This window comes from Caloenas nicobarica, chromosome 1, assembly GCF_036013445.1.
Source record: "Caloenas nicobarica isolate bCalNic1 chromosome 1, bCalNic1.hap1, whole genome shotgun sequence".
In the NCBI taxonomy this organism is placed as follows: Eukaryota; Metazoa; Chordata; class Aves; order Columbiformes; family Columbidae; genus Caloenas; species Caloenas nicobarica.
In genome coordinates this window covers 85,432,842-85,458,177 of record NC_088245.1, presented here as the reverse complement: position 1 = coordinate 85,458,177, position 25,336 = coordinate 85,432,842, and the positions used below count along the sequence as shown (strand labels likewise).

At 40.7% G+C, this 25,336-nt stretch overlaps 1 protein-coding gene across 2 annotated transcripts in view; it reads right to left on the bottom strand.

Annotated features, from left to right (window-relative positions):
• Nucleotides 1–25,336, bottom strand: part of PRMT8 (protein arginine methyltransferase 8) — a 92,442-nt gene that overhangs the window by 20,755 nt on the left and 46,351 nt on the right. For both annotated transcript variants that reach the window (XM_065648938.1, XM_065648946.1), the window contains 5 exons: nt 20,621–20,776; nt 13,010–13,073; nt 9,353–9,495; nt 8,879–8,966; nt 5,249–5,364 (listed from right to left, as the gene is read on the bottom strand). In XM_065648938.1, the coding sequence (XP_065505010.1) occupies nt 5,249–5,364; nt 8,879–8,966; nt 9,353–9,495; nt 13,010–13,073; nt 20,621–20,776 (567 nt within the window). The remainder of the gene's footprint in view (nt 1–5,248; nt 5,365–8,878; nt 8,967–9,352; nt 9,496–13,009; nt 13,074–20,620; nt 20,777–25,336) is intronic.

Sequence of the window (25,336 nt, the reverse complement as noted above, 5' to 3'; positions counted from 1 at the left end):
CCAGCCAACTCCAGTTTATATACTGAGCATGACATCATATGGTAAGGAATACCCCTTTGGCCAGCTTGGGTAAGCTGTCCTGGCTTTGCTCCCTCACAGCTTCTTGTACATCTGGTAGAGCATGGGAAGCCAAAAAAGTTCTTGACTACCCGGCAATAACCAAAACACCAGTGTTGTATCAACATTCTTCTCATACTAAATCCAAAACACAGCTACCAGAAAGAAAATTAACACTAAGCCAGCCGAAACTAGGACAATATTATATGCCACTGCTCATTGAATGCTAATTTCAGCTAACTGCACAGTAGACAAATGCTATCTTTGTATAAAATAAGTGGAAAAGTAATGATTTACCAGATTTCATTCAGATTTCAAAAACAGCAACAAAATAGGCATAGTTAAGCAGGGATTTGATCAAAATACAGCTCTTAATTATAATAAAAATATAAAATGTTTTAAGCTGAGCAACAATAAAAGTATCAGAATTATCAGCTAAATAAGGAGGTCGAGACTGTGGTTGACACTGCATGAAAGACAGTGCAGAAAGACGCATGAGACGTCCCATTCTACATATCCCTGTTGCAGAGAGGCAGATAGGGTCCAGTTTTTACATTCACTGCATAAAGAATAGTTCTTAGGCTGTCTTGTGACATGAATTGCTTTAGGACTGATCAAATGATGGATAGAAGATAATTTAGATTTACAGGGCCGGTGACAGTGAGGTTGAGATGTGGTGTTGCCAGCTACTATGTACTTCTTGTTTGAATGGTATCGCACTAGCTGAAGATAACCTAACTCGTGAGAGAAGCAGCCCTGAATCAGGTTTGCTGATGGTAAAAGTGCCGAGTTGCTGCCTGACCCGTTATCTCAAGTGAATCATAATTAAGGTTGCCTCTAAAGTGTCACCGCACTTCTTTTCTGATCCCCTTCCCAGCTAGTCAGCTTGCTCAGCTAGGATTATGTGAGCACGGAGATAAATGAAAGATTAAAATCTCAGTGAATGTCTGGTTTTAGTGGGGTTTTTTATTTGATTGTTTGGTTGGGTTTGAATTTGGGGTTGGTGTTTTTCCCTCCTTCCTCTCTCCCATTGCACTAGCTGTCTTGTTTCGGACAAAGAGGGAAATGGTCACCCTAACATATGCTGTGATGGTGAAGGCAGTGCTAATCAGACTAGGTAAAACCACTGAACTTATGTAAAAGTTGGACAGGTGGCATTGGTACAAGCAGTATTGTTCAGGAAAAGAATAGATCTGAAGGCTGAGAAGTAAAATTAAATGGTAGGGAAAGGAGAAAGGGCCAAACCCTCTTTTCTGACAAGCACTGAGCAAATGACCTGTATTGTCAGTTGCACACATACATACAGATGTGACAGTAGTCAGCCCCAAAACACATTCACTTTTCCAAAATACATATATATATTTTTTTAAGTGTAGAGAACTAACAGTATTAATGTGAGGAGAGAAGTAACGGCATTAAACAACATTAAATTCTAGGTGTTTTGGGGGACCAGTGAAAGGAAGAATGGAGTATCTGAGATTGTTAAGACTAGATATTGTAGAATATTTTGGTTTTCTGTTAGATTAAATAACAGGGAAGCAAGTGTAGCTATGACTTCTAGATAACGAGACCTTAGCCTCCTGCCAGGGCCCTCTTCTGACATATTTTCGTGTTTTCACAGAAGGAAACACCTGAAAATTATGAGGGTGTTGTTTGGGATTTGGGTTTTCTTTCTTTTTTCTTCTTTTTTTTTTCTTTTTTCTTTTTTTTTGAGGGAGGGAATAGGTAGAGTTAAATCTGAGAATGCTGAAAGGAAAGACTGTGGGGAGAACTACTGGAAAGAGTGACAGGGAAAGTCACGTAAGAAAGCAAAGGGAGGTTTTCAGCTGGAGAAAAGAGTAGAAAAATGAGAAAAAAAGAGCAATGTTTCCAAAGATGGAAAATGAGTGGCATAGGTGCCTCTTGCTTTACTTCAGGAGAAGCTGGGAGAAAGGAATGTGATTATGGAGTTCACTGAAGCTGCAGTGGAGCAAGAGAAAAGTCTCATGAGGAATGGCTTATCCTAAATCTCATGGGTCAAGATTATGGGAGAAGAACATGGGGCTCATCAGAGCTCACAGACAAGTGCCTCACTTGTATAGCTGGATCTCTCTCAGCAATAATACCTTTTTGCAGGAAATACTGCAGGTCCTTTGAAATAAGGCTTCACACAGGTGAATCATGAGATTTCCAAAATAGCAGAAATTTCTCAAAGAACTGGGTATTTTAGCATATAGGTCAATGGGTTTTTTTGCTATTACGCTATGTTCTCTGATAAACAATGGTGTTGCCTTTTTTTTTTTTTCACATGTGTGTGTAGGGAAGGCAGTTTGTGTTTTAAGTAGCATTAAACTGTAATCTTAAAGTGGTGTGTGACCTGCAGGAGCTTTAAACTGTTCCTGGAAAGTGTGGGACAATGGGGAACATAAAAGTAGATGTATTTCTTTTTTTTTATTCTTTCTCTGTGGCTAGATAGGGGATGATATTCAAGAAAGTCCAAGAGTATTTTTTATTCTAAACTGGACGTGACATGTTCTTCATTCTTGTTTGGTTTTGTGAGTTTTTGCCACTCTCTCATTGCAGATTTTTCTATATCTCTGTGAACAATTGGTTCATTTTTATTGTAGCCTCTGGTGCTGAAACTAAATCAAAATTAACATGGAGAATAAGTTTTGGGTCAACCCAAACCAATTTGTATTTTTCTAATATACAATGGATCAGAGAAGAAAACACAACTGTTTTATTGAGTTTGAAAATACTTTTCAATTTTATCAGACAATGTTACTGAAAGCAGTAGACCTTCAGAAGGACACTTGTACACTTTTCTTGAGATCAGTTATTGACTCTGGCGGTTTGAAGACACTTTGGTCCCACTACCCTCCCTGACTGATTTGGGCTGGAATTTAAACAAAGGACTCTTACTTGCCAGGAAAATTCCTATGCCCCTGGGATATATTTAAGAGATCATTAAAAGGGGAATTGCTTCCACAACAAAGAAGATGCTGTATTCCCTGCATGCACCACCCCCAGAGCACCTGTGGCTTAGTGGCTAAAGTTCCTTGAAGGGCTCAAGACTTGGATTATATCCGATTCCTGAAGAGTAAAAATGAGGACATTTTACTCAAGTCTCCAGCATTCTAGAAAAGTGTCATGGTAACATAGCATGCAGGGGTTGATTCCTTATTTTATTGATTTTGTAGAACAATTCAGAGCATCTAAATTGGGAATTGAAATAACTGCAGAAGCACAGGGCTCTGACTGGTCTGTTAGGAACGTATCTATTCACTAGTCCATCTACTGACTAATGTACAGGGAACTCAGATTCATCTGGTAGGCACCTTAAGTTAGCTGGCTTTGTACACCCCTAAAAAAATCCCTTTGTGAATCTAATATGAATAGGATGTGCCATCTTTAAATGTTATAATAAAACATTTTAATAATGAAACATTATTGCTTTGTTTGTTCTCAAATGTTCTCTTAGGCTAATATTCTCTGAATTCGCAGATATTTTCAGGATCAAATAAATGCACCATGTGCAAAAGCAAATTAAATTTAAAAGAGAAATGTAGCCTCAATTTTTCCTGCTTCCATGTTGTTACCTTGAACAAAAGTCTCCCTTCTTCCTGTCTTTCGTTGACAGTTTTCTCTTTTTTTAGTGATCAATTCGTGAGATTAGGGACAGATCCTGGAAAGGAGAGTGGATTCTGCTTATGTAGTTATTACCTGGTTTGCTCCCAAGGTGCCATTACATGCTAAAACACCATTCAGTGTATGGACAAAAGGTGCCAGGCCATGTAGAATTAAATATAAAACCCGAATAGGATAGTTCAAAAAATTTTGTCTGTCTTGTTAAACCCAATTGCTTTCAAAGATCTTCTAAAAAGCACACTAGATTTGCACTTCATTTAAGGGCATGCAGCTTTTATAACTTTCTATTCCAGAGTAGCCAACCCATTTTGCTACCCAATCTCTCACTCTCCAGACATATTTTATGCAGTCTAAATAGCTGTTTATTTTGTGTGTATTGCAATTTTAAATTGCTCAGGCTGTTTTCAGACACAACCATCTTGCGTTGCCCTCAGTGTATGCATATGTACTCACAGAGTTTCTATTTCTGTTCCTTTTTGCTGTTTCCACTAAAGCAGGGGTGTATACAGTCCTAAAACTACATTTGGCCCTTTGAAGGCAACCACGAGGCTGTTGTGGCCCCCCCCAGTGAGAATGAGTTTGACACCCTGCACTAAAGGTTCTGCAGACTGAGGTTTACCTTTCCTTTTTGCATATAGGCATACTTAATGCTGTGCTTGTTACTAGGAAAAAGTGAAAGGGAAAATTTGATCTGAGTCTTTGCGATGAGAACACTCTTAGATTCATGGACCTGATCCTACCACTGCTGTTGATGTGGACAGCCTTAGTCATGAGACTAGTTCCACATGAGGAGGATTCTTTCACATGGAAGGAATTTTAGAACTTTCATGTGTTCCTGCAGGCTATGGATTCTTAACCTGGTCTTCTGAACAGAGCAGTGACCATTCTGTCTTCTATGTAGAACAGGGTACAAGCTAACCTCTGGCTGCAGATAATTGTGCTGGGATAGCACAGTAACATTCTGGATAAGGCTAAGAATTAGGAAGTTACACAAATAAATTAGGTTCCAATTCTGATCTCATGCTCTGGAGTAAATTAGAGTTATTTCATCAGAGCTGACCAATTCAGAAACTGATGCTTGAGCCTTTTTTACAGCAAACAGAATTAATTTACTCCTTCTCCTCAGCAGCATTCTATCAATAATTTCCAACCTCTATTTACAAGAATGTAGGGCAATTAAAATTCCTATCTAAATACACCATGTCTTTATTTATCCAGTATTTGCACATGTATAATTGGTAAGAGTCTTAAGTTATAGTTAGCAGTAGCCAGATGAGTATAGAGTCACAAGAAGCATCTTGGTTTTGGGTATTCCATAAGTGATCAAGGTATCAATGTTCCTGTTTAGCTCAGGTGACGGTATTTGACAAGTGCAATATACTAGTACTGACTAATTTAAAACCACACAATTGTCCTTCTTAGTGTGATAGCATTCTATGATGATGGCTTCTGCAGATAGTTAGAAGCATACAAAAATAATAGTAAAACATAAGCAGCAGGACTCCAAAGAATCCTACATTTAGGTATAAACATTCATAATTAGGTACATTTGGAATTACCGAACCTTTATTAAACAGGCATTGGTCACCACTTGCTTTGGATCTACTATGTCCACCAAAGGCTCCTTCATGGCAACATCCCTAATACAGGTCATGTCAAAGCCGTACACATTCTCCCACCCTGTCAATGCAAATGGTTGTGTCAAAGATTAGCAGTAATAATAAAAACATTTTTTGCTTGTCAAAGCATCTTTCATTTGAAATAATTTCTACCATCCCCTAACTTTTGGCTCGTCTTCAGCACTTTGCTCCCTGCCCCAGCTGTCTATTTCATCAATGCTATTTTACAGATGGTGCAGTTGTGGCAAAATAACCTCGCAATGTGCATATTTGAACAAGTGGTCCTTGTTTTTTCATGTCCCCAAAACTGTGTTACATGAAGTTTGTCAATGACATCATGGCTTTAGACATTTAAGAGTGTTGCCCCAAATCATATAATATGTCAGGTTGAGACTTAGGAATAGCTGTAAGTTTATTCTGTTCTTTCCTATCCGTTCTGCTTAATATTTCCTTTTTTTTTTTTTAAATAGATTGCTATTCAATCAGCAGTTTGCATGCTCTTCTAATTATTTAAGTACCTTTAGTTTCAGCAAGTGAATTACTGACAGTGGGATTACAGGTGTGTTTTAATATTTGGAGCATTCAAGATTTAATCTGCATGTACATCATGAAAAAAAAAAGCAAAATGTCCAGTTTTAAAAGATTTAAAAGCTATGCTGCTGTTCTATATTTGAACTGTTCTTCTGTTCTGACAGTTCCAATAAATAGTTTTTATCTTGCTGAGGTTTTTTTTCTTTCTTTTTTTCTTGAACAAAATTAAAACATTAAAACATTGAAACACTGAAAAGGACACTGGCTTTGCTTTTAGGATTGCTTAACAAAATGAAAATAAAAACCTCCAAAAAAGTGAAATCTTAGTTTCATGAATCGTGTGAGTCAAGGTCCATTCAATGCTGCATCTGAAAATCTAAAATGAATACTGTGAACTTTAAAAAAAGTAGTTTGAACACAAGCCAAGTAAACTGATAAACAGCAATAGTGAGCATGCTTGAAATGTCTTGTTTTTTCAGAACATAGTGTTTGAGCTACTGATGTTCCCAGAGGACTATGACTGAAAATATAGTATGAGCAAGAAACCTGTGTATTCTGAAATTGTAACAAATCTGGACATCAACAGTTCTTTAATTTGTTAGCTCTTTATTGGTCTGTGAGTTTCTCAATATTTCAGGGGAGATGGTGATCAAAACTTTCATTTCAGGCATCAGCAGCATGTGGGAACTTCAGATTATATTCATAGAAGCCATACGTTTTTATGTGGTTACTCTGAAAAGATTAGCTAGGAAACCCTGAAGGAACAATTTATTAACAGTTGTTGGGGGCCTCCATCACTTGATGTACTTCAGCCTAAATTGAATGCCTTTGAAATATATGCCACAGCCTGTGTTAGACAGGGACCTGTCGCAGGAGTTAACAAATTATATGTTTTACATTTTGCAGGAAATCAGAGTAATTGACTATAGTAGTAGTCTGTGGCATTAGAGAAATCAGAAGCCAGAATTTTTTAGAAATGTCATATTGCAGTATTTCTTAACCAATATGATTGTTCTTGAGTGTCCTTTGAAATGCTCAGCCCTGCATCTCATATGAAGGCAAGACTCTAACAGCAAAAAAAGAAAGATGAAAAATTGAAATGTAAGGAGACACCATCAAGGATTTACAACTGAAAAGACAGACAAGATGGTGGTGCAGATAGTTAGGTAGTGAGATGGAAATAACTGAAGAAGTCACAGAGGTATAAAAAGTGAGGGGAGAGGGAAATCAGAGGTGAAATCAGAAACGAAAGTGTCTTAATGAAAACAATATTTTGGAAGAGAAAAAGAACCTGAAATATTTTTTAAATGACAAAAAATAAGCAAATTAAGACCAGGAGTATTGTCTGTAAGAAAAGAAAAAGGCTCAAGGCCTAGAAAGGAAGGGGTTCAAAAGCAAAATGAAAAAAGGCATAAGGGATTTTTTTTTTAGGACAAAATGGTTTTGATTCCTTTAAAGGATTGTGCATACTTTTTGTAAGGAATTTAGCTGTCAAGGTCATCACATAATGGAGGAGAAAAATCTAGGCTGTGCTTAATTCTCCCTGGCACCTACATAGATTTCTTGTCACTGCCCTACTACACTGGGCTTGCTTTTTGACCCGGAATGGCAGTTTTGTCCCATTGGTAGTTCTGTGTATTGGCATGGAATTTGGTTACAGAAACACCATATTTTCTTTTCTGAGAGGAACTGAGAGGCAAGGAAGGAGTTAGGCATTTTCGTTTAAAGGTTGACTGAACCCATTAATTTCAACCAAGCTCCTGCATGTATTCTTAATTAATAAAACTGCTTAGGAATTTTGTAATTTTTTTTTGCTAATGGAAAATGCCTTTAAGCAAAATCGACCAGTTCTGAAAAAAATAAATAAAAGTCAAAACAGAAAAAATAAATAAGAAAAGTGGAATAATGTAGAACTTATTAATTTCCTCAAAACTATTATGAGCAAATAAATCCAACATTGGGTGACAACAAGTTGAACATGAACCATGACTATGACCTGGTGGTGATGAAAGTGAACCACATGCTAAAATATGAGTAGGGTCCAAAAAAACTGTGTTTGCTTAGCCTTGGGACAGCAAAGGCTAATGGTGGGATCTAATTGCTATCTGCTGCTACAGAAACAAATTAAAAGTCAGATTCCCTTCAGGTGACAAAGGACAATGAAGGCAAGTTTCAGCAAGGAAAATTCTGACCGAATATTCAGAAACATGTGTACTCCTAAGTGTGCTTCAGCATTTGTGTGCCCAAAGAAGCTATGGAATCCCCCATTTCTTGACCCCGTAGGGTGGGGCCTTAAGTGACCTGCTTTAACTGTGAAATCTGGCCTGCTTTGGGCAGGAGGCTGGACTAGGTGATCTGTAGAGGTCACTGACAGCACCAGTTATTCAATGAAACTTCAAGAAAAAAGAATTAAATGAAAAGAAAAAGTCAATGTTATGCATTTATGAAGTATAACAAAAAAGCTTAGAACTTTTTTCACATCAAAGTAAATGGAAATTTCTGATCCTATTTTTTCATTTGCAAAAGCTCAAATAAAATATTTTAGAAAGTTTAAAAAGTATTACATGCTTTTTTTTCTTTACAAGCTTATTATTGAGATACCATTTTTTCTAGGCTTATTTCTTAATATTTACAATTCATTTGCATCTTATTAATTTGTCTGTCCTTGTTGTTTTAAAAACAAAAACTAGGACCTGGTTCTATTATCTATTCCACTTTTCTCTAACAATAGAAAGTGAATTTTACCAATTTTAATGGCAGTTATGTGAGGTGGTGTATTTATCAAAACAACAACAAAATTAAATCTTCCAAAATTCGCATTTTAAAACAGAGGTAGGGAGAGGTATCAATATAATTCAAAGCAAGGTTTACTGCAAGTTTCCTGAATTTATCACCAGATTAGAGTTCATGTTTGTATTGGAATTCTGGCATGGTCAGCGTGACTTCTTGGCTTTTGCAAAACTTTGCCATTAATTAAGATTACAGTAAATCAAATAATTTAGGGAAATAATAATAGAAAGGGTTACTGTTAGGTGTTTACTCACAGTGAATTTTGAAGTCCTTGTACTGCCTGTCTTCAATTGCTACCACGTACAAAGCAGCTCGGTCTGGAAACATTAGCCCTCCAGGTTTCTGTTGATGAATTGTGGGGAAATGGATCTCGTAATCTATTCACCTGACAAAGACATCACATTTTGAACTGCACATACAAAAAACAGACAAGCACCCCTTGCATGACTTCATTGTTTTCCTTCAGATTGTCACATCAGCTTTAATCTCAGCAACTCTTCCAGCCTGTGGCAATATCATTAGTATCTACACGAATTTCACCAGCAGTTAACAAAAAGCAAAGCTCTTTTACTGAGATTCCCTTTGTTAATCTTCTTGTTGAAGCCTAAGAAGTGGCACTTGGAAAGGTAACTGTGTCTTGTTACAGTGACAGTAGGAGCGGGAAGGCTTGTAGTCAGAAAATAAATTATGATTGCTCCAGCAAGGAGTATGACATGCAGAGCACCTACCAGCCACTTGTCTCGTGCGAAGATGACTGTGTTTAACATTGACTCATAGAACAGACAGTAACCCATCCACTCGCTGATGATGATGTCTACTTTATCCACAGGTAATTCAACTTCTTCCACTTTACCTTTAAATATTGTGATTACTGAAAGAAGAATCCAAAGAAATATGTTTCACATAAAACACCTGACTAAATTCCTTACTGGTGAATGTCAGGGAGATCTGACAGACTGACAATATGATTTCTCTTCTTGAATGCTTGTAGATAAGGGGTGACTCCATGTGACTCAGTGGATTTTATGCTATTTTAAAACCACTTGCAGTAAGCATAATAAACAGAAATTTTAGTATCAGTATATAAGGAAAACAAAACACCAAACCAAATAAAACCCATATATAAAAAACCACCACCACCACCACCAAAAAAAGGTCTTACCTGGTTACCTGCATGTTCGTATTTTACATGCTCTTTGGAATTTGGACCAAGTAATGCAAAGAATCCACCTAGAATCCTTTAAACATCCCTGTAGGCTTTCACATACATGATCTTATCACTGAGATATTAAGAGATCTATGGACCTAGGATTTAATTTTCACCTGCTTTCAAACATAACATGCTGGCTTCACAATGAGGAAACTAAGGCTAATTTCTTCCATGAATTCTGGTGAGTTGACTCAACTGAGGAAGTCAGATCTAGCCTGACAGTACACAAAAAAGAAAGTTTGTACAAACATGGTTCTCTCATGAAAAAACATTTTTCATTCCTTTCTGCTTCATGATTGAATCTTTTATAACATACTAGCATTCTCTGAATCTTTTATGTGGTTTAGACTTGCATAACTTTCCACAGTTATCTCTAGTGACTGCTGGAAAATATTGCTGTCAGGTATTTTGTCACCAAAATGGTTTAAAGGAAATTGAAAAGGTTGCTAGAAATTTGGTCTAGTAGAATACCAGATCCTCAAAGACACTATTACAACACAGCACATTAAATGACTGGCAATACTGTATACTACTTACAGGAGACTGGGTATGCACTACAAAAGCAATCGATGAGCAATTAATAGAACTGGTTGATACTAGAACAGATATTTTGCTTAAAGGAAAATTAAATGCTGGCCCATGTTTAGTTCAGTTATAACAAATAATTTCATTTTAGGATCACTACACAATTCACCAATCATTCTTGCCTTTTAAAATATATTTCGTTTTTAAAAATGTATTCTAAATTCCTTAGGCAAATAATTTTCAGCTTGTGTTTGTCTGCTGTTTATATTCTTTGTTGCAGTGGGTAAAGTCTCATGGTTCTGGATTCTTCCTTGACAAGGTAACTGTTGCACTTGAAATTCCAGAAAAAGTGAGTAGAGAACATTTTACTTTCTGTTACTAATTGATTCAACTACTGTATTACTCTTAATAAATGGCAATTTTTAATGACGGCAATTTTTAGTGATGAAGGTGGTCAACATTCAGTTTGAGAAGGATGAAAGTACTTTCATTTAGCTAGAAATAGGTTAGCTGTTTAAGACTGGATGTGTGGATTGGGTGATTTTTAGAACTCAGCCCAGGGAAAATTAGGTTTTATCTTTCCAAAATACATGCAGTATTAGTATTAATCTAATTAGATGTGGCCCCTTTATTTGCACAGCAAACTTTTAATCTAGACCGGTCCCCTAAGAATTTGGGAACACTGATTCAAGCTGGTAACACAAAGTTATCAGCTGGTAAAAGCAACCCGATTGGAAAAGAGTAGAGTTCTCTCTTCTCCTTCCCATTCTTTAAACTCATTCCTTTCTCAGTTAGTAGCTCAATAGTTCATCTGTTCTTATACTGAAGACTCTTGGTGTCTATAAGCTCCAGCTGTGAGTTCTCTTTAGTTCTCTTTTCTCCCAAGAACTTTCACTGCCACAATTCTTTTGGAGTGAATTTTAGCACTGTTGACAGCTGCCAGGGTGACACACCTACAGACTTTGAAGCCCTCTGTTTATAGCTATAACAGTGTCAGTGTAAGTTTCTTCTGCCTCCCTTCACTTTGATAACACATCTTCATAAGGCAACATGTGGGAAGAAATTGTGCTGTCCCCAGCTGTATTTTATCTGTCCTGGAAACAGTGGGGTTTCTGTTGGTTCAGCCCCTTTTGCTGACTCCACATTTCTCTAAGCAATTAGGGGGAAAAAGAAAAATTTCCACGAGCAACAAGATCCTGGTTGCTTTACAATAAAAGTGAATGTGGGTAAGTGTAAATGTTAGTTCAGTTGTGTAATTTGTTTATGTTGGAGACCAAACTGCAGTTGGACAGACTGCTGTACCTGTCCAGACAAGTCTCCTGCCAAAGGGGAGAGGTCTCTGCTTCTTCATCCACAGTTTTTCCAAGGACTTGCTCCTTGGAGAAACAGGAGAAAGAAGTAGAGAGAAATACCTTCTGCAACCTCTGGAGCACACTGAATGTATCTTGTTTATTCTGATTATGGTGCCTTCACACACAATTCCTGTTGCTGGAAATCCAAACAAGAATTGATTCGTGGTGTGCCATTTGTGTAGCTATTTGGTGAACAGCCGTTCTAGAATACATGGGCTCTGCACCAAAGGTACAGCATAACCAAGCTGAGGTCAACACTTCATTCTTTTAGTGCCTTATCCCAGCTGTGGAGGAGAGTATTTTCTGGTTCTTTGCTTCCTTCTTTTTCTGACCCAAAAACCGCATACACTGGCTGGCCTCTTATATCCCACATCACTGTTTTTTTCACACCATACCACTTGAATACACACGCTGTACAGAAAATTCTCCTCCCAAACAGCTCCGCGTTAGTCAGAAGCTGCCAGTGACAGCAATAAAAATTAGGGCAGATCTAGACCAGAACCGAAATCTATTCATGCACACATGCTAGCATAGCACCCAGCTAAAAGGTGACAAATGAGACAGTGTAGCCAGCTATGGCCTGCGCTGCTCTGCAGCAAAGTCAAGCTTTTCACAAAGAGCACTTTCAAATGAGCTGTCTCACAACCTCAGTTTAAAAAAGCCTGTTATTTTAGGTTGTTACAAAGATATCTTGTGTGCAGTGATTCAGAGCAGGAGGAGGACTGAAGACATGAAATAGAGCTTGTTGGAGATGATTTTTAAAAAGAGTTTTCAGTAGGTTGGGGGTATTTCTAGGGTTTTTTTTATTAAATGTTTCCACATCCATGGAAATTTCAACTATTTTATATATTTTTAAATATTTTTTTAAAGTTTGAAGTCAGAAGATACTTAGTGAAAATTCTGTATTGATATGAAATATTTTTTACTTTGAACCTTATTTCAATTTGAATGTGTGCGTGTTGATTCTATTTAAGAAATAAGGTGGAATTCACATGGCAGAATTAATTGGAAAAGTTCAGCTCTAATATGGGACCTTCTGTGTGCTTTGCTAGATCAAACTGCCTGCTGATGAGTCCTCTTTGCTTCTGTTGTCTGTGAGTCTAGAAGAAATTGTAGGAGTAACTTCTCCCACGGGAATTGTTGAAGTGCCTAGAATGAGGTGTTTAGTTTTGTATTTACAGAAGTAAATTATGCAAACCTACCATTTGCATATAAACCACACAACATAAATTAACCACAAAAAGTGAAACAGTTATCTTCTCTTTCTCCCGAAGAAATTATTTTTATATATGCCTTACTGTTGTCCAAGTGGTTGGCCTTGATAATTTTTTCTGAGTAGTCAGATATACTTGAGCATTCAATCTAGGAAAAAAAAGAAAAGCAAGGGGAAGAGCTCAGCTACACAAATAAAACCAAAATCTAATGAAGGCGGCAAAGACTCTACAGAACATGTAACCATTGATAAAGAGTAAATCAAACCGATGTGGGCAGGATCATGATCAATGATATATTAATATTTAAACTGCAGTCTATGTTTGAGTTAAACTGGCTCATATAGAAGAGTTGTTAAAACTGCTGCAATGTGGAAAAAAGAGGTCCTAACTACAAAGTTACATAATATATTAATCATATAATATGCAGCTAGGCTGTGATGAAGTTGCAACAAGGAGTCCGTGGGCAATCAAGAGAGACTTCAGGGCCTTGGGATGACTGGTTAAGGGATCAGGAGCACAAGGACTGTTCTTCTCTATCCTTCCAGTTGCAGGAAATGATGAGGGAAGAAGCAGGAAGATCCAGCAGATCAATACCTGGCTCTGAGCCTGGTGTCAGTGGCAGAGTTTTGGGCTTTTTGATCATGGGTCACTTTACGTGACACCAGGCCTGCTGGCAACAGACAGGCTACACGTGTCTCAAGGTGGGAAAAGGATCTTTGTGCAGGAGTTTGCAGTGTTCATTGAAAGAGCCTTAAACTAGATTTGGAAGCGGGAAAGGGATAAAACCAGGTTCACTAGAGATAAGCCTGGGGGCAGCACACAAACGTTTGAGGGACAGTCTGCTAGTAAGGTCCCATAGTCTGCTGTCTCAGAGGAAGTAGGGAATAGAGATAAATGCAGCAGCAAAGACACAAGGGTTATTAATGTGTTAGAAACCACAGAAGCACCTGAAAATAGTCATGTAAGAATTAGTGCTTCTCCTCCTGTCATGGTTTAACCCCAAACACAACTAGGACCATGCAGCCAAGTGGGTGGGAGAGAATTGAAAGGGAAGAAAGGAAAAAAACCTCATGGGTTCAGATGAGAACAGTTTAATCAGACAGCAAGGGAAGAGAAAATAGTGATAATATTAGAATACACAAAACAAGTGATGCATAATGCAATTGCTCATAGCCCGTGATACCAATAGCCCATCAGAACCTGAGCAGCAGTATTTGCCCCCCAGCCAGTTCCAGTTTATATACTGGCTATGACATCATAGGGTCAGGAATACCTCTTTGGCCAGCTTGGTTTAGCTGTCCTGGCTTTGCTCCCTCCCAGCTTCTTGTGCACCTACAACCTTTACCTGAAGAGTCCTTGACTTGGTATAAACATTGCTTGGCAACAACCAAAACACCAGTGTATTATCAACATTCTTCTCATAGTAAATCCCAAACACAGCACTACACCTGCTAGTAGGAAGAAAATTAACTCTATTCCAGCCAAAACCAGGACACATCCCAAGAAGGCGGCAGGATCCATAGTTCAACTGAAGTGCATCTACACCAATGCTACAGCATGGGCAACAAACAGGAGGAGCTGGAAGCCATTGTGCAGCAGGAAAACTATGAGGTAACTCACAAAACTGGGGTGCTGCATTAGATAGCTATAAACTCTTCAGAAGTGATAGGCAAGAAAGACAGGAGGTGTGGTAGCACTGTGTGTTAGGGAGTTGTTTGACTCTCTAGAGCTTAATGATGGTGATGATAGGGTCAAGTGTTTACAGGTAAGAATCAGGGGAAGGCCAACAAGGCAGGTATCCTGGTGGGAGTCTGTTACAGACCACCCAACCAGGATAAAGAGGCAGACAAAATATTATATAAGCAGCTGGGAGAAGTCTCACAATCGCTAGCCCTTGTTCTTGTGGGGGACTTCAACTTACCCAATGTCTGCTGGAAATACAACACAGCAGAGAGGAAACAGTCTAGGAGGTTCCTGGAGTGTGTGAAAGACAACTTCGTGATACAGCTGGTCAGGGAGCCTACTAGGGAAGACGCCCAACGGACCTGTTGTTTCTGAATAGAGAAGGACTCGTGGGCAATGTGTTGGTTGGAGGTCACCTTGGGCATAGTGATCATGATATTATTGAGCTTTCTATTCTTGGGGGAGTAAGGAGGGTAGTCAGCAGAACTGTTATCTTGGACTTGCGGAGGGCAGACTTTGACCTCTTCAGGAAACTGGTTGACAGAGTCCCTTGGGAGGCAGTCCTGAAGGGCAAAGAAGAGATTTAAAGATTTAAAGGCACAAGAGCAGGCTGTCCCTGTGTGCCAAAAGATGAACCAGCAGGGATGAAGACTGGCCTGGCTGAATAGAGAACTGCAGCTGGAACTTAGGAATAAAAGAAGAGTTTATGACCTTTGGAGTAGTCCACTCAGGAGGACTACAAGGATGTCATGAGATTATACAAGAGGAAAAATAGAAAGGTTGAAGCCCAGCTAGAGCTGAATCTGGCTACTGCTGTAAAAGGCAATAAAAAATGTTTCTATAAATACATGAGCAACAAAAGGAGGGCTAAGGAGATTCCCCATCCTTTATTGGATGCAAGGGGAAACATTGTGACAAAGGATGAGGAAAAGGCTGAGGTACTTACTGCCTTCCATGCCTCAGTCTTTAATAGTAAGTTCAGTTGTTCTCCAGGTACACAGCTGCCTGAGTGGGGAAACAGAGTTGGGGAGCACAATGAAGCCCCAATAATTCAAGGGGAAATAGTTAGTGACTTGCTACACCACTTAGATGTGCACAAGTCTATGGGGCCAGATGGGATCCACCCAAGGGTTCTGAGGTAGCTGGTGGAGGTGCTCACCAAGCCACTTTCCATCTTTTCTCAGCAGTCCTGTCTAACTGGGGAGGTCTCAGTTGACCTTGGTGCCAGGGAACATTATGGAACAGATCATCTTGAGTGTCATCATGTACAGGAGAACCAAGTGATCAGGCCTAGTCAGCATGTGTTTATGAAAGGCGGGTCCTGCTTGACCAACCTGATCTTGTTCTATGATAAGGTGACCTGTTTAGTGGATGAGGGAAAGGCTGTGCATATTGTCTACCTAGACTTTAGTAAAGCCTTTGACACCTTTTCCCACAGCATTCTCCTGGAGAAACTGGCTACTCCTGGCTTAGACAGCCGTATTCTTTGCTGGATAAAAAAACTGTCTGGATGGCAAAGAGTTGTGGTGAATGGAGTCAAATTCACTTGGCTGGTCATAAGTGGTGTTCCCAAGGGCTCAGTATTGGAACCAGTTCTGCTCATTATCTTTATCAGTGATCTGGATGAGGAGATCTAGTACACCCTTAGTAGGTTTGCAGAGAACACCAAACTGGGTGGGAGTGTTGACCTGCTTGAGAGGAGGAAGGCTCTACAGAGGGATCTGGACAAGATGGATCAATGGGCTGAGGCCAATTGTATGAGGTTCAACAAGGCCAAGTGCTGGGTCCTGCACTTGGGTCACAACAATCCCATGCAACACTACAGGCTCATAGAAGAAAGCTGCCTGGCAGAAAAGGACCTGTTGGTGTGGGTTGACAGCTGGCTAAATATAAGCCAGTGTTGTGCCAAGCTAGCTAAAAAGGCCAGCAGCATCCTGGCTTGTATCAGAAACAGTGTGGCCAGCAGGGCTAGGGAAGTTATTGTCCCACTGTACTTGGCACTGGTGAGGCCGCACCTTGAATACTGTGTTCAGTTTTGGGCCCCTCACTACAGCAAAGACATTGAGGTGCTGGAGCACACCCAAAGAAGGGTAACAAAGCTGGTGAAGGGTCTAGAGCACGTCTGCTGAGGAGTGGCTGAGTGAACTGGGGTTGTTTAGCTTGGAGAAAAGGAGGCTCAGGGGAGACCTCATCACTCTCTACAACTATCTGAAAGGAGGCTGTAGTGAGCAGGGTGTCATAGAATCATAGAATGTTTGGGGTTGGATGGGACCTTAAAGATCATCTAGTTCCAACTCCCCTGCCATAGGTAGGGACACCTCCCTCTAGACCAGGTTGCTCAAAGCCCAATCCAACTTGGTCTTGAATACTTCGAGGGATGGGGCATCCACGACCTCTCTGGGCAACCTCATCACCCTCATACTCAAGAATTTCTTCATAATTTCTAATCTATTAATAAATCTACCCTATTTCAGCTTAAAGCCATAACCCTTTGTCCTATCACTACATGCCCTTGTAAAAAGTCCCTTTCCAGCTTTCTTTTAAGCCCCTTTAGGTACTGGAGGCTGCTGTAAAATCTCACCAGAGCATTTTCCTCTCCAGGCTGAACAAGCCCAATTCTCTCAGTGTTTCTTCATAGGAGATGTGTTTTCATGGCCCTCCTCTGGACCCACTGTAACAGGTCCATGTCTTGTACAGGGGACACCAGAGCTGGGTGCAGTACTCCAAGTGGGGTCTCACCAGATCAGAGGTAGAATATCACCTTTGTCAACCTGCTGGCCATGCTTTTCATGCAGCTTGGGATATGATTACCTTCCTGACCTGTAAGCACATAGTGCTGGCTCATATCAAATTTTCCATTCACCAATATCCCCAAGTCCTTCTCTGCAGGGCTACTCTCAATTAATTCATCACCCAATCTATACTGACATTGGGGATTGCCCTGGTTAAAGTGCAGAACCTTGCACTTGGCCTTGTTCAACTTCATGAGGTTCACACTGGTCTGCCTCTCAAGCCTGTCAAGGTCCTTCTGGATAGCATCCTTTCCCTCAAGTATATCAACTGCACCACTCAGCTTTGTGTAATCTGCAAACTTGCTGAGAGTGAACACAATTCCATTGCCTGTCATTAATGAAGACACTAAATAGTAGTGGTCCTGCCATAGACCCTTGAGGGACCCTTGAGTTTCTTCATATGTATCTAGCATTCTGTGTGTATATTCATCTCTACTTTCATTTTACTTCTCAGTCTTCAATCTAATGCTGCAACTGTCTCCTCTTTTACTGGGGTCTTTTTCTGAAACAGTCATCACATTCCCAGATTTCCATTTCCCCTAGTCCGTGTCCTTATCACCATCCTTTTATCCAAATCAGCTAACATCTGACACGTGGCCTTTATTTTATGTGTCTGTTTAACTCCTTCTTACCTACGCTGTCTTGTTTGTCTGAAAATACTTTAGAATTCAGATAGTTCTATTGCAGTGATTATGCTGAATTTTGTATGACTAAATGCATCAAATGAAGCAAGGTTTCAAGGGATAATTGAATGTATTTTTCTGTCCCTCACTCACGCCCCCAAGCACCAACAGCCACATGCCAATCCTATCTCTACTCGTCTTACAACAACTCCCTAGTTAGATGAACATCATTTCATGATCTACCGTTATCCTCCCACAATGGTTAGGAGTCAGAACACATAAAGAAAGAAAAAAACTGAGGGGGCTTGTTCTGTTCTGCTTGTAGTAGCAATCTCCCCAATCCAATGGCTATCTTCAACTGTCTAAAAAAGGCTTGGAGAGAGAACAGAGTCAAACTCTTCTCTGAAGTGCACAGTGACAGGAAAAAAGGCAAGAATCGTGAGCTGCAGCAAGGGAAATTCCTGATGATTGTAGCACTGGAATAGGTGCTGAGAGAGGATTTAGAGTCTCCATCCTTGGAGATTTCCCAGATTGGACTGGACAAGGCCTTGAGCAACCTGATAAAGCTTTAAACTTAAGTCTGCTTTGAGCAGGAGGTTGGATTAGATCCTTCCAGATGCCTTCTAAACTAAATCTTTTCTATGAGTCAGTGATTCTATCATTTATACCTCTTGAAGACCTAGACATGATTCCAGCAGTTGGCTGAGGTAGTGGCAAGGAACAAGTTCCAACAGTGAGTAAGAGGTGATAAGAAGAATCAGACAGGGTAGTGGATGAATTTGAACCTGAAGAAGGGAGAGTCAGAAAGAGGAGACTGATTTCAGTGGCACTGTAGTCAGAAAACCAACACTCTGCATTTGTCAACAGTTCCCACATCATGCTATTTGAAAATCACGTCTAACTGTAGAGAAAAAACTGGAACATCTCAGCTCTATGTAATATGTCATAGTAAATGCTGGCTTTTTAAAAGGAACACTCACACTTCCCATTGGCACTCTTTGCCAATAGGACTATAAAGTCTGAATTTTACTGTAAGAATGCCACTGCCAGATCTCTGAAATATCTGTTTTTCCAAAACAAATACAACTCATGCAGTTTGCTACATGACAAGGTTCATGGTGAGGTAGGTCATGTAACAAGACGGCTGAAACTCTTATGCTGTAGCAGGGAAGTTTCACAGCTGAGTTCCTTTGAGACCACACCCCCCAGCTTCAGTGTCGCAGAGTCCATGGCTGAGCTGACACTGGTGTGCAACTGAGCCTTATAAATGCCTGAGGTATCAACCTGAACTCTAAGGAAGTCCAAAGCAATGTAACCTAACAACAACAAAGCTGTGGAAAAGTATTTTCTTTTACTAGATGAATTTTCTGCCAGTGAGCTGGCTCAGTGTAGAGTCAGGTAAGCACCAGTGCCAGCACAAAGGAGGGAGGAAGACCATATGGCCAGGGATCTGGGAGACAGGAAGGTGGGAGCACAGCATCATCATTTTGTATATGCTTATACTTTCACAGCATTGCAACATCCTTGTGTGAGACCTGCATTCCTGCGTCAGAGAAGGCTTCAGGTTTATTCTCCTTGAGGCTTTAGATAACAAATTGTGTACTTGGTTTACAAGAAATACACTCCTGCTGCCAAGTCTGTATATTGTCTCATGCTTAAACTCCAAAACTTCTGCCAGAACTTTCTGATTTCAGCTATCTATACTTCCATGCTCTAGTCTGATACTCAGATGAGGAACTCAGAATTAACAGTGGATTTTGAAAAGATAAGCCTGAGAATTGAACAGGAGTCCTGGCATGTCATGTAACATTACCAATAATAGAAGAGGTACAGTTTAGATACTAAGTGACATCAGTGTCTTCAAATGCAGATGTAGCCAACTAAATTTTAGTAAACAATTTTGTCAAAGTACACAGAGAAAAAGAATCTAGTTCACGTTCCCCTTTTCTATGTTCTGTTATGTCTGCAGGGGAAACAGAATTCCAAAACAAAAATAAATTGTATTTCTCATTTTAGAGTCAGTACAAATAACTCTGAATATACTTAGGAAGTAAATCTATGCTCTCTCTAATGACTTTTCTGCAGAGAACTGCACATTCATGCTCCAAAAGTTCAGTGTATTTAAGGTAATCATTCCCTTCTGCCTCTGAAAAGAGTTATTTTTGGCACAGAAAATATGCACGTGCTTTTTTTGCATGGTTCACTGAGTTGTAATGTACAGGGAAAAGTGCATTAAATAAGTTTGTTTCCAAGACTACAAAGTTGCAGAACTTAAGAATTTTAAAAAGCAAGATAGTTCCTTTGGCCCCTCTGAGTAGGAGTGAGTCCCTTTAACATTTTTATGCAGCTAAGAAGAAATGTGGATATGTACCAGATCACCAAAGATTCCACACAAAAGAAGACACTATATCTCAATTTGGAAAAGGTACATTACTGCAGGTCATAGAAAGCAACAGAACTCTACTGAAGCCAGTGTAAATCAAGCCACACAAGAGCTTGGAGAGGAGAATCTCAAGAGAAGTAAGAAAAGGTAAATTGCCAAGCCAAATTCTTAGGCAAAATGCACAAATTTAAAACAGAAGATAAAGGCTTCTTACCCCGTAAACCTTCTTGGCTCCTGCCTTTGCAGCAAACATGGAGAGGATTCCTGTGCCACTTCCAACATCAAGGACAATCTTATCTTTAAATACATGTTTATTGTGATACATTGAGTTTCTATATGTTAATGTACGCACTTCATCCTTTAACATTTCCTGTGATGAAAAAAAGGCATTGTGCTGTTATTTGAAATGTTCATATGCATTCAACACTGCTGCTGAATGCATTCCTTTATCATAATTTAAGCATTATTAACACGCAACCTGAAGAGTTTTTCAAGTACTTCAGGGTGCACAGATCAAAGCAATTGTAAAATGCTAGCTACTTAGAATTGAACTATTAAGAAGAAGCATGATGTCCTCTGTACAAATTTATTTCTCTAAATATTACTTCAGTGTTACAATCTATTTTAATTTGTCATTGTCAAGTGCTGATTTTTACTCCACTGACAGCAGCAGTACATGCAATTCATTCCATTGACACCTTGTTCTCAAATGTGCATATATCAGCCAAATTATATCAATAAACAGTACTGAGGTAAAAATCCAAGTGCCATTTTTAAGAGAAGTGGAGGCCATACAATACACACTCTAATTTTCGCAAAACGCTTCTGTTAGTTCTAGAAGGCTGAACTTTTCCTTATACTACTGCCACCAATCATAGTTTAAGCAAGTAGGCAAACGAGATTTTGAATTTCAGGATAAAAAGAATCAGTTCACTGCCCAGCATTCTGAAGCATTAGTGTACTGGATTGTTACATGCATCAGTTGCTCACTTACCTGTCCTGGCAGGAGACTATATATACTCAATAACTACATGAATAAACAGCTATTTTTATAATCATAAAACATTATTTGGTATCAGGCAGAGAAAGAGGCAGAGGAACAGTCCAACGACACTGGAAAGGTGATGGAGCACACCCTCACGGAAACTGTTTCCAAACTTATTAAGGACAAGAAGGTGACTTGGAGATGATTGACCACCGGATAGCTTTTTATGGTGATGAGGATGTGGATGAGAGGAGTGGATGCTTGTTTATCTTGATTTTAGCAAGAGCTTCAACACTGTTTCACATAACATCCTCATTGAAAAACTGATGAAATATGGACTACATAAATGGACACTGAAGCGGACTGAAAACTGACTGAACTACCACTCTAAAAAAGTTGTCATCAGAAGTACGAAGTCCACCTGGAGGCCAGTCATTAGTGGTGTCCCTTCAGGAGTCAATATTAGCACCAGTACTGTTGTATACCTTCAATAATAACCTGGATAATGGGAAAAGGTGCAGTCTCAGGAAGTTTGCAGTTGATAGAAAACTGGGAGGAGTAGTTGAATCACCAGGTGGTTGTGCTGCAAATCAGAGAGACCTCAACAAGGTGAAGAAAGAACTGACAAGAATCTCAATAAAATCAACAAAAGGAAATGCAAAATCCTGCACATGGGGAGGAATAACCTCATGCACTAGTATAGGCTGAAGGCTAGCTGTCTGGAAAGCAGGCAGTATTTGCTGAAAATGACCTTGGGAACCAGGTGGACAGCAGTTTGAACATGAATCATCAATGTGCCCTTGCAGCGTTTTGGGATGCACTAAAAAAAGCATCACCAGCAGGTCAAGGGAGGTGGTTCAACACTGGTGAGACCACATCTGTGGTCCTGTGTCCAGGTCTGGTTCTCCAGGACAAGAGATGTTGGAGAAGATCCAGTGAAGGCCCATGAAGAAGATTAAAGGATTGGAGCATCTGACATAGAAACATAGAATCATAGAATCATTTTGGTTGGAAGAGACCCTCAAGATCATTGAGTCTAACCATAACCTAACTCTAGCACTAAAGCATGTCCCTAAGAACCTCGTTTATATACCTTTCAAATACCCCCAGGGATGGTGACTCCATCACTTCCCTGGGCAGCCTGTTCCACTGCTTAACCACCTTTTCCATGAAGAATTTTTTCCAAATGTCCAATCTGACCGTTCCCTGGCACAACTTGAGATCATTTCATCTTGTCCTATCACTTGCTACTTTGGAGAAGAGACTGACATCCTCCATGCTACAACCTCATTTCAGGTAGTTGTAGACAGCAAGAAGGTCTCCCCTCAGCCTCCTTTTCTCCAGGCTAACCAGCCCCAGTTCCCTCAGCCACTCCTCATCAGACTTGTGCTCCAGACCCCTCACCAGCTTCATTGCCCTCCTCTGCACTCTCTCCAGTACCTCAATATCTTTCCTATAGTGAGGGGCCCAAAGCTGAAAACAGTATTCAAGGTGGGGCCTCATCAGCACCGAGTAGAGTGGCACAATCACTTCTCTAGTCCTGCTGGCCATGCTATTCTTGATCCAAGTCAGGATGCTGTTGGCCTTTTTGGCCACCTGGGCACACTGCTGGCTCATATTCAGCTGGCTGTCAATCAACACCCCCAGATCCCTTTCTGCCAGGCAACTTTCCAGCCACTCTTTCATGAGCCTGTAGTGCTGCCTGGGGTTGTTGTCACCCAACTGTGGGACCTGACACTTGGCGTTGTTAATCCTCATACAATTGGCCTCAGCCCAATGATCCAGCCAGTCCAGATCCCTCTGTATGGCCTTCCTACCCTCAAGCAGATCAACACACCCACTCAATTTGGTGTCATCTGCAGACTTACTAAGTGTGCACTCAATCTCCTCATCCAGATAACTGATAAAGATATTAAACAGAACTGGCCCCAATACTGATCCCTGGGGAACACCACTCGTGACCAACCACCAACTGGGTTTGACTCCATTCACCACTAGTCTTTCACAGAATCACAGAGTCACAGAATTGTTAGGGTTGGAAAGGACCTCTGGAGATCATCTAGCCTAGCCCACCTGCTAAAGCTGGTTCACCTAGAGCAGATCGCACAGGAATGTGTCCAGGTGGGTTTTGAATGTCTCCAGAGAAAGAGAGTCCACAACCTCTCTGGGCAGCCTGTTCCAGTGCTCTGTCGCCCTTAAAATAAAAAAGTTTCTCCTCATGTTTCAGTGGAACCTCCTATGCTTCAGTCTGTGCCTGTTGGCCCCCATCCTATCATTGGGCACCACTGAAAAGAGTCTGGTCCCATCCTCTTGACACCCACCCTTTCGATTTTTGTAAACATTGATAACATCCCCTCTCAGCCTTCACTTCTCCAGGCTGAATAGACCCAGCTCTCTCAGTCTCTTCTCATAAGAAAGGTGCTCTAGGCCCCCAATCATCTTTGCAGCCCATTGCTGGACTCCCTCCAGTAATTCCTCATCCTTCTTAAACTGGGGACCCCAGAACAGGATGCAGTACTCCAGATACAGCCTCACCAGGGCAGAATAGAGAGGGAGGATAACCTCCCTCAACCTGCTGGTCACACTTTTCCTAATGCATCCCAGGATACTGTTGACCTTCTTGGCCACAAGGGCACATCATTGACTCATGGTCAACCTGTTGTTGACCAGAACTCCCAGGTCCTTCTCTGCAGTGCTGCTTTCCAGCAGGTCCGTCCCTAGCCTGTACTGCTGCATGGGGTTATTCCTCCCCAGGCGCAGGACCCTACACTTGCCCTTGTTGAACTTCATTAGGTTCTTCTCTGCCTGTCCAGGTCTCACTGAATGGCAGCACAGCCTTCTGTTGTGTCAGCCCTTCCTCCTAGTTTGGTATCATCAGTGAACTTGCTGAGGGTGCACTCAGTCTCTTCATCCAGGTCACCGATGAACAGGTTGAGCAGGACTGGACCAATACTGACCCCTGGGGAACTTCACTAACTATAGGCCTCCAACCAGACTCTGCACCATTGATCAAAAAGCTCTGAGCTCTGCCATCCAGCCAGTTGATGAACCATCTCACTGTACATTCATCCAGCTCACACTTCCTGAGCTTGCCTATGAGGATGTTGTGAGAGATGGTGTCAAAAGCCTTGCTGAACTCAAGGTAGACAACAACTCTTTGGGCCCAGCTCTCCAGCCAGTTCTTTATCCACTGAAGAGTACACCCATCCAGACCCTGAGCTGCCAGCTTCTCCAGGAGAATGCTGTGGGATACAGTGTCAATGGCTTTACTGAAGTCTAAGTACACAACATTCCCAGCCTTTCCCTCATCTACTAAGCGGGTCGCCTTGTCATAGAAGGACATCAGGTTGGTTAAAGAAGACCTTCCTTTCATAAACCCATGCTGACTGGGCCTGATTGCTTGGTTGTCTTGTATGTGTCATGTGATGGCACCCAGGATGATCAGCTCCATGACTTTCCTGGGCACTGAGGTCAGATTGACAGGTCTGTAATCCCCTGGATCCTTCTTCTGGCCCTTCAGCACCCTTGGATGGATCCCATCTGGCCCCATAGACTTGTGGGTGTCTAAGTGGTATGGCAGGTCATTAATCATTTCCCCTTGGATTATCTGGGCTTTGTTCTGCTCCCCATCCCTGTCTTCCAGCTCAAGGGACTGAGTACCTGGAGCGCAACTGGTCTTACTATTAAAGACTGAGGCAAAGAAGGCATTTAGTACCTCAGCCTTTCTGTCATCTTCTGTCACTATGTGTCCCCCTGCATCCACCAGCGGATGGAGATTCTCCTTAGGTCTCCTTTTGTTTCTGATATATTTATAGAAACATTTCTTGTTGCCGTTTACAGCAGTAGCCAGGCTCAGCTCTAGCTGGGTTTTGGCCTTTCTAATTTTCTCCCTGCATAACTTCATGGCATTCTTGTATTCCTCTTGAGTAGGCTGTTGCTCCTTTC